This window comes from Perissodus microlepis, chromosome 1 (genome assembly GCF_051167445.1).
Source record: "Perissodus microlepis isolate ML-2025 ecotype Zambia chromosome 1, ASM5116744v1, whole genome shotgun sequence".
Lineage (NCBI taxonomy): Eukaryota > Metazoa > Chordata > Actinopteri > Cichliformes > Cichlidae > Perissodus > Perissodus microlepis.
Window position 1 is genome coordinate 4,857,951 of NC_140461.1, and position 8,854 is coordinate 4,866,804.

General features: G+C 38.9%; 1 protein-coding gene across 2 annotated transcripts; it reads right to left on the reverse strand.

The window, feature by feature from the left end:
- Nucleotides 1-186: 186 nt before the first annotated feature.
- Nucleotides 187-8,016, reverse strand: slc7a6 (solute carrier family 7 member 6). Of its 2 annotated transcripts, none has more exons than XM_084927593.1 (10): nucleotides 7,879-8,016; nucleotides 4,358-4,940; nucleotides 4,142-4,267; nucleotides 2,850-2,994; nucleotides 2,623-2,746; nucleotides 2,423-2,526; nucleotides 2,182-2,278; nucleotides 1,759-1,908; nucleotides 1,209-1,392; nucleotides 187-1,116 (listed from the first exon to the last, which is right to left on the reverse strand). In XM_084927593.1, exons 2-10 carry the CDS (start codon nucleotides 4,845-4,847, stop codon nucleotides 1,049-1,051), a joined length of 1,488 nt encoding a protein of 495 aa, XP_084783719.1. In that variant the 5' UTR covers nucleotides 4,848-4,940; nucleotides 7,879-8,016; the 3' UTR covers nucleotides 187-1,048. The 2 variants fall into 2 exon arrangements, with proteins under 2 accessions (XP_084783719.1, XP_084783713.1); XM_084927587.1 differs by having other exon boundaries at nucleotides 7,707-8,016.
- Nucleotides 8,017-8,854: the final 838 nt, after the last annotated feature.

Consider the following 8,854-nt stretch of genomic DNA (forward strand, 5'->3'; position numbering starts at 1 on the left):
CAGATCATTTAAACTAATAATTATGGAATTTTACAGACAGTTTTCAAAAGCCATAAAGCAGCTACGTGCATACAACAACAGCTAGCAGACTGGACTAAAACTAAAGCTCCAAATCTGACCAAGGCACAAATCTGAAACTAAAAGGTTCTCTTTTGAGATGAAATGAAGATTCTGAGATACAAGATGTCTGGAGCATAGTTTACTTTAGAAGACAGGATGTGCAGAAGTTCCACAACTGGACTAAAGATGTGGAATGAACAAAGTGTCTGTGTGGACATGATTAAGAACAAAAAGAAATAGTGCATATTAGTTATGTGTTTCAAAAATTACAACAGTGGGTTTAAAAAAAAAAAAAAAAAAAAAAAAAAAAAAAGGCTTACAGCATCTCATACTGTGAAACAGGGTGAATTACACTAAACCCACCTCAGCTGGTCAGCTTGAAACACTCAAGAGTCACTGAATTCAACACATGGAAAACATGTTATGTTGGTTGAAAAAAAAAAAAAAAAACAGCAAGAAACTACAAGCAATGAGGCCAAGAGTAAATAAAGGCAATGACATTACAGGGATGAGTCACTGTCCTCAAATAGCAGCAGCAAGTATTTTCTCCCCTTCTTCATTAGAAAATAAATAAGACCAATAGTTTAGATCAATGTTAAACACACTCACACCTTTTAGTTAGAACCCAGGAGAGAATATTTACCTGCATTATGCTCTGGTCCCTGCAGTCATGTTCATAGCACCAGTGAAGTCTCAAAGGCATATACTGTTTAAAAGGCATATAGTATATAAAATTACCTGCTAAACTTAATAAGGATTAATAATAAATAAAATGCATAACCACCTCTCTACTGCACCTTGAAATGTTTTCCCAGAACAAAAATCTTTAGGTGAATATGTGCATCTGTTGCAGCACCTTCAGTGCTGTAAACAACTCTGAGATGACAGTGGACAGTACAACAAAGGAGTGTTTGTTTTATACAGCTGAAGGCCACATCTGTTGGCTGTGAGGATGCACAAACTCCTGGGTTTTAAAGTGTAACAGAGTCTATTGACTTTTGTCCATCTCAGTTAGCACACAGAAGCAGGTGTACTGGGTGAAGTCAGTCAGAGAACCTGCAGAAAACAGACACAGTGTTGGTTAGTTGACTCAGGTGAAGTTAAGTGAAAATGACAAATCCTTCTTGCTTCCCATGTAGTGCACTCACGCAGCAGCTTAGTGATGACAGGTGGTCGTTTGGACTCTGGCAGGTAGACACCCAGGAAGTAGACTGGAACACCAGACAGGGCAATGGCAATGCCGATCAGGGAGTTGACGGTGTCGCTGTAGAGAGGAACTGCCACCAGGAAAATGGTACAGAGGCAGAAGACCACCGGGTATAATAATGAGAGCTGCAGAGAGAGTCACGAGTTCAAAAACAGATCCTCCTAAATAAAAACATAGTATGAAAATATTTGCTTCATCATCATTTTTTTTTTATTTTATATGAGTAAACCTACACTGTGACATTCTTCATACCTCAGCATAACATCCATCCAGTTACTGTAACTTTACTTATTAGTGAAACAGTCAGCCTAATGTTGGCAAAGCAGAAAAGTGTGTGTAAAAGCTGTTTTTTTTTCTAAAGCATTAAATAAAGCCAAATTAAATCTGTTTCATTACTTTTAATACTATAATTACATGTAATTAAAATGAGTCACCCACATTCTAACATTACATGCATTATATTCAAACTGAACATGGAAAATCTGAGATACCTTAAGAGGTCTGGGTCTGTCTGGCTCCTTCAAGCGGAGGTAGATCTGGCCAGCGATGGACAGCCCCATGAAGAACCAGTAGCTAAAGCTGTAGTAATTGATAAGCTGGAAGACGTCTTCCACTGTCAGGTAGATCAGCGACATGACACACTGGACAGCAGATGGGGAAAATGACACCAGAATCTGAGTTTGTTTCATAGTTTGAGCAAGTACAATAGGACAAGTGTGCCAAGGGCCCCTTATGGTTTACGGCCTATGGTAGCAGTTTGTATTATATCCTTTTATTTCCTAACACAAGAAATGAAACTGACACCCCTGAGTTTCAATAATGCAATCAAGGAGTAGTAATCACAGGATTCCCAGTGAGCTGTTATTAAGTGGGAGTTTCTTCCACCACTATAATCTGCATTTCTATTTACATACATTGAAGATCAGAGCAGGAATCGGAGTGAATCTCTGTATATGGATCATGGACAGAGCATCTGGAAGGTGACCCTCACGAGATCCTACAAAGAACAACCTGGACACAAAGTAATACATAACATGGATACCATTTCTGCCATTTAAAGATAAATCAACCCCTAAAAATAAATGGTTAAAAAAAAGAAATCACCACAGTATATTTATTGCACTTCTTAAATCATTGCATATTTGTTTGTTCTACCTGGATGCAGCTATAATAGATGCATTGAGGCCTCCATAGCAGGACAAAGCCACAGCAATGGGAATGGTCCAGCTCATTACACCAAGCGTGTGATCGGCAAACGTCTAAGCAGTAAACAGAAACTGGTTCAACAACTTAAACTCACACACAAGCATAGTTTTCCATTTCATTAGCTACTTCTTTTCAGTTTGTTTACTCACCACTGCAACTGCATCACTGGCCAGTATAGCACTGACATCCAGAACAGCATAATAGGCAACATTAGTGAGGATGTAAATAATGGTGACAATCGGCATAGAGATGGCAATCGCCGTGGGCAGGTTCCTGGAAAAACGGGGTGTTTGATCAGGCTGAGTATTTTTGTCACATCTTTTCTACTGAGGAAAATAATAATAATATTTTAAAAAACACTGAAAAGAAAATGTACTTTTCAGGACTTTTGATCTCCTCAGTTACAAAGTTGAGAGTGTCCCAGCCAGAGTAAGAGAACAGGGCAGAGTACAGCGCCAATGCAATGTCACCGGGGTCGGTAGATGATCCCTGAAAGGATGATTCGAAGTTGCCTGTATAGCCTAAAATGGAAACATGAAAATCAAAGCAACCGTCTGTGAAATCTCATTGCATTCAAATTAACAGTGATTAGATGCCACAGATACACAGCATTAGGTGTTCTGGCGAGAAGTATGTTGATGGTTCCCGAGATTTCAGTTTGGTTTGTAGCACCAAGCAGTTATAAAAGGATTCTGAGGACACATTCGTATGGTAATTAGTAGCTGACCTGAGGTAGCCCCTGCTTTATCACTCACTTTATTCTACATGAACCTGTAATTTTCAAAATTTTATACCATATTCATTACGATATTGAACTTGCGATTAAGACCATAAAGTCCTTAGGAAAATGTTTACTGAAGCAATATCCAGAGTCAATTTGTCATAAACTTCCATGCAAAGATCTCTGCTTTACTCCTAAGCAGAAGTGTTATTATTTCTGAAGGCACTGCTGACCTTCAGAAATAATAACAATCTAAAGCAATCCATTAATCAGGATTAATGCATATCTATATGATTATACAGACCTTATCATTAATTGACTTTTTCTTTGGAACTGGAAGAATTCTGGTTTCTGTTTATAGTTTGGGTTTGTTCACCAAACACATTACAGTAGACTTTGTGTGGATGAAGTTAATCAGTCTTTGTACTGATCAAAAGAAGGACTTGAGACTGGTGGCTGCCATCTGATGATTTAGATTTTTTTAACTTGTTTTCTTAATAGTGGGCATTTGCAGGCGATGACCACCACAGAGAAGAGGAAGATGTCTTGACTTTACTTGAAGACTCCATAAATAGTTGTTGGCCTGACCAGGTAAACTAGAGGACTATCCAATGAGTTCCAAGACTGCTTTTGCATTGGGTTTGCTTTAAGACCTGGAGGATACATTCATTTTTATGAAAGTTCTGTACTATTTCAAGAATGGGTTTACAGCTACACTGTTAACTTTCTTCAGCTGCACTGATAATTCAGGACTGAAGTCCTGATTTAAAAGTTCCTAACTGACAAATAGACATTCCATGAATTATGCGTCCAAAACAAAATTAATTTTCCTGACACCTAGAAAACCTCCAACAGGCACTAAAGCCAAGGGATCATCTGTCTGTGGATGTTATTTAATCATACTTTCCAAACTACATGAAAAGGTGAGTACTGTCGCCACCACTCACCTTGGCATAGCTTGACGATGCCAGTGACTATAATGACGATCAGGGCTGCCACCTTAGCGTAGGTGAAAATGTCCTGAACACGGGTGCCCCACTTTACATACGCAGAGTTGATGAATGTCAGCAGGCCTGGAAAGAGAGGAACACTTACTACTGCAGAAAAGGCTAGATAGATATGAGCAGACAGAAGTTGGATATAAACAGAACTAAAGTACTTACAAACACATGCTGCAGCAATGAGCCTGGATGCTGCATACGGTGGCTCACATGTTGGAAAGAGCGGCTGCACCAGGTAGTTTGCAAATGTGATGGCTATGACTGCCTGGCTCGTGGGCTCAATAATCAGCAGAGATGTCCACAAACGAATAAATGCAATAAAACCACCAAATGACTCCAGTATGTATGCATAAGAGGCTCCTGATTTGGTGATTGTGGTGCCCAGCTCAGCATAACAAAGGGCCCCAATTACTGAGAACAGACCTCCAATCGCCCAGATGACTAGTGAGAGTCCGTAAGAGGCACTGTAAATGAGGACACCCTTCGGGGACACGAAGATCCCAGAGCCTATCATGTTTCCTACGATCAAACTGACTCCATTAAGCAATGAGATCTCTTTTTTAAGCTGCATGCTCTCTTTGGGTGTTTCCAAAAGGGTAGAAGAGTCACCAGAATTGCCATTCATCTTCTTGGACTCTTCACGGTTGGCCATGGTGCCGCTGCAACAGGTCAAAACCAGCAAGAACTGAAGACCGGCTGTGTGTGCTACAGTCCCTTGTCAATTTCTGAGAACCTCTGAAACAACCTGTCCAACAGAACCAGAAGAAGAAAATTCTTATTGGTAAAGTAGAGAGTAAATAAATTCTCAGCAGTCAGAGGAATGTCCAGTGATTGATTTTCAGGGTATCACTTATTGCCAGAGGTAGTCAAGTGGAGAAACATAATTTATAAGGCTATGACATGGACCTTTTTCGTTGTGCATGGAGGATGCTGAAGGTTGTTCAGCCTTTAACTTCTGTTAAAAGGGAAATAATTATTTAAAAATAAAAACCAAATTAGAAATTATAAGGCTGCAAAAGTAGTCTGAATATGGGAGAAGCAGTTTAGAATATCAGTGGCTTTCTGTATTGTCAGTGTGGAATGTGCAATTTACAGCTCAATTACATGACCACAACTTGATATGATGAGCTGCTTATTAACTCTTATTATATTCCGCATTAATCATCATTAATGGGCAGCTGCTTGTGCCTGTGTGCATGTGAGGTACATGCTTCACTTCAATCATTAGGCATCTGTTCCTCACGCACAAACTGACCAGCACACCACCTGTTTACCTCATGATAATTTAACAATCAATGAGTCAAACAAGCTCACAGCTGTTGACTCATCACTCAACAACAGAGGAGATAGAGCTGCCTTCATGGCTGCGTTAAGCTGCCTGTGCCTCATTAAAGCAAAGGGTGACGGTGGTGTGAATCTCCATATGTGCGAAATGCAACAGGTATCATGCAACTCTGCTAACGATCCTGAAGATTACACAACACAAGAAGGATTCAGCATTCAAAGAGAGTTAAAACTAAACAGGCATCCCTTGGAGATCTTTTCATGCAATGGTGATATTCTGGATTTCAACTGACTTTCTCCCTGTGGTTTCAAAAGAAGGCTAAAATATAAAAATAACAACAAAGTACACTGCTGAGTAGGTCAACTGTCCAATGTTAAGAAACACTTGACTACTGTATATACAGAAGATTTTTCCAAGCACAATATATCTAACTGTTAGATTGTTTGACTGAACTGAATCCATATCCATGTTATTTTTATCCATTAGATAATCAGTACTGTACATCAAGCTTCAGTAACTGCAACCGCAAAGCTGGTTTAAAATCCGTAGCATTCAAATCAAATCGCATCAAATTTATTTCTATAGCACATTTAAAAGCAACAGAGTTGACCAAAGTGCTTCACAATTAGTTAAAAACATGAGAAAACAATAAAAAAACAAATACAGATGAATTATGTAAGGCAAAGACAATGTATAACATAAAAACAAAATAAACATATTGTTTTATTTTCCAAATTGGAAACGGTGGCTAAAAAATAAGGTTGGTAACAAAAATGTTTATTGTTCAGGAAAATCGCTGCATTTCAGAGGAAAATTGTGTTCATGAACCAAGTAGTTGCGTCCTCATTCACTTCATATTCTTTTGATTAACAGACCCAAAAAACCATAACCAATAGTTAGCCAAATCCTGCTTTTGAAGATCTGTTTTGTAAAAGAATCAAGAAATATTCCCATGAGAACTATTTCAAAATTGCTTCCAAGCTTTCTTATATTCTGCTTACAGTTGTACATTGCGCAACAAAGACGTGATGGCAAGGAGGGTAGTTTTTATAGAAGAAAAATGACCAGGAATTAGTAGGTGAAATGAATCATACTGAAATCTATCTGTACACATCATGTATTCTACTGGTCTCAACAAGTATGTAAGCATGCCAGCATGTTCTGCAATTACAACGAAAAAAGGTTTTATCTGTCTGTGCATTCCATTCAAGATGTGTGTTCAGCAGTGCAGGAGGAGCTACAGGCAGGTAAACACGATAACAGACAGTCCCTAGTAACAAAAGCAAGCAGGGCTTTTAGGGTTTTTTTTTTTGTTTGTTTGCTGTAGTCACAATATGTCTATTGTTTTATGTAATTATTAGAGTGGACCACCGTAACAATCTTTAATTTTTGTTTTTTGGTTTGTAAAACGCGGTACTGTTGTGCTGAGCAAAAGCAGCACGTTCAATGACACGTTATTCCCTCCTTTGTGAAATACATTTGTTGGAAATCTAATAAATAATGATGTGAATTTTTTTTTCTTCTTAAAATGTAAAATGTTGTTTTCAAGGCTAGAGAATTAACCTATATACGGATATGATCTAATAGCTCTCTTGCCAGTCCCCTGCCTACCTCACAAAGACAAAATAAAACATCTGTCAACGCAAAACAGCAGCAGCCGGTGTTTTCTTCCTAAAATAATAACCTTACTTCCGCTTAAGACTTTCAAAATAAAGTTACAAACATCTAGTGCATCTCTGGTAGAAAAGGGCTTTCTCTATTTTCTCGCACAATCTCTCTTTATTTTTCAAGGCAACCTTGCTACATTTTGTTGTCAATTTTATCAGTCAAATCCACGTTCATCAGGTTTTTCGTTACTAAGCATTTACCTCAATTCAAAAATGAAAATACGTGCGCGGTGAATAGTGATATATAGTGAACGAACAAAAAAGTGTAACAATGAATAAAATGGAAAAATTGGTCTAGTTTACCTTAATGTTAACAACAGTTAGAACATGAGACTATTCAAATTATATTAGCCTGTTAGCTTATTGTTTGAGCCGACTCACTGCATATCATAGCTTTGATTTCTTTGAGAAAAACCATGAAGTTGCTTTTTTCTTTGTTTTGTTTTTCCCTAACAGCAGAAATTCCCCATCTTTTATCAAGCGACACATCTTTAATTTCTCACGAATTGAATTGGCTAATTGTAATTTTGGCTTTAATTTTGAATGCGGAGCTTCTTACCTCCTGTACCGTCTCGGCTCTTTGCGGCTAGCTTGTAGCAAACGGACATCCCCTTTCTCCCGTTTCTCTGTCTAAATTCAGATAGTGCTAAAACTTCCGAACACGAACACATTTAACATAAACTATGCCCGCTAAGTGACGACGGGTTCAGAGCCGTGCTTCCCAGTGGTACCTGTGCTGGTTTTCCTCCTGTCTAATGATTTTGACAGCTGGCCAGCAGTGTGTCCGCATCACCCCGTAAACAATCGGCTGCTGCTCAGGAGGAGACGTCGTCACGTGATCTTGCAGTATTTTTGGCTCTTCGTATATAACTGCGCATACGTGTACGAACATATCTGTTAGGAAGACTATGACATAAATAAAAAGAAAATGGCATTCAGAGAACGTTATGTTGTCATATCATCACCGTGGGCGTAAGTTTGGTTTGAGCACTAAGCAGGGAAATTTTAAACATAAGACATCAGATGCTCTGCTATGTTTTTAACACTTTAAGAGCTCAAAATCAAATATATTGTTAAAAAAGAAAGAAAGAAAGAAAGAAACATGATCTTCACAGTATAACTTAAATTCTGTTAAAGTTAGTTAAGTTATCATCTTGTCCAGTTAGGAACCATAAATCGTTGGAAATCCACTGGACCAGCGTTAGTGCAAATAAATGCAACAGGTGCAGTGGAGAAGCAAAACAGAATGACTTTGCAGCTAGTGGTGACAGACCATTGCTCCTTTCTGACTGATCTTTCTCTACCATTTTCTAGGTTCCTTGTCACTACTGCTACCGACAACTCAATCGGGTTACAACGGTAGTCTAGTTTCTCCAGGATGGCATATCCAGGCCAATGTAAGGTTTGCTGTGTCTCCCAGCACAGTCTCAGGAGTGTGGAGGAGGTACCAGCTGTGGCAGGCAATGGACAAAAAGACCTGGACATGTCTGTAGTAGGACATCAACCCAGCAGCAGTGCTGTTATCTGCTCCTTTGTGCAAAGAGTAACAGCAGAAAGTGTCCTCCAGTGGGCTACTCGGGTGCATGTTTTTCTGATGACACTAACACTTTGCATGAGGGCCCAGCGTTCTTTATTCGTGCTCACAGACTAGCACAATCCAGCTCAATTGGCATTTGTTAGAGAACACTAGAACTTACAGATCTACCA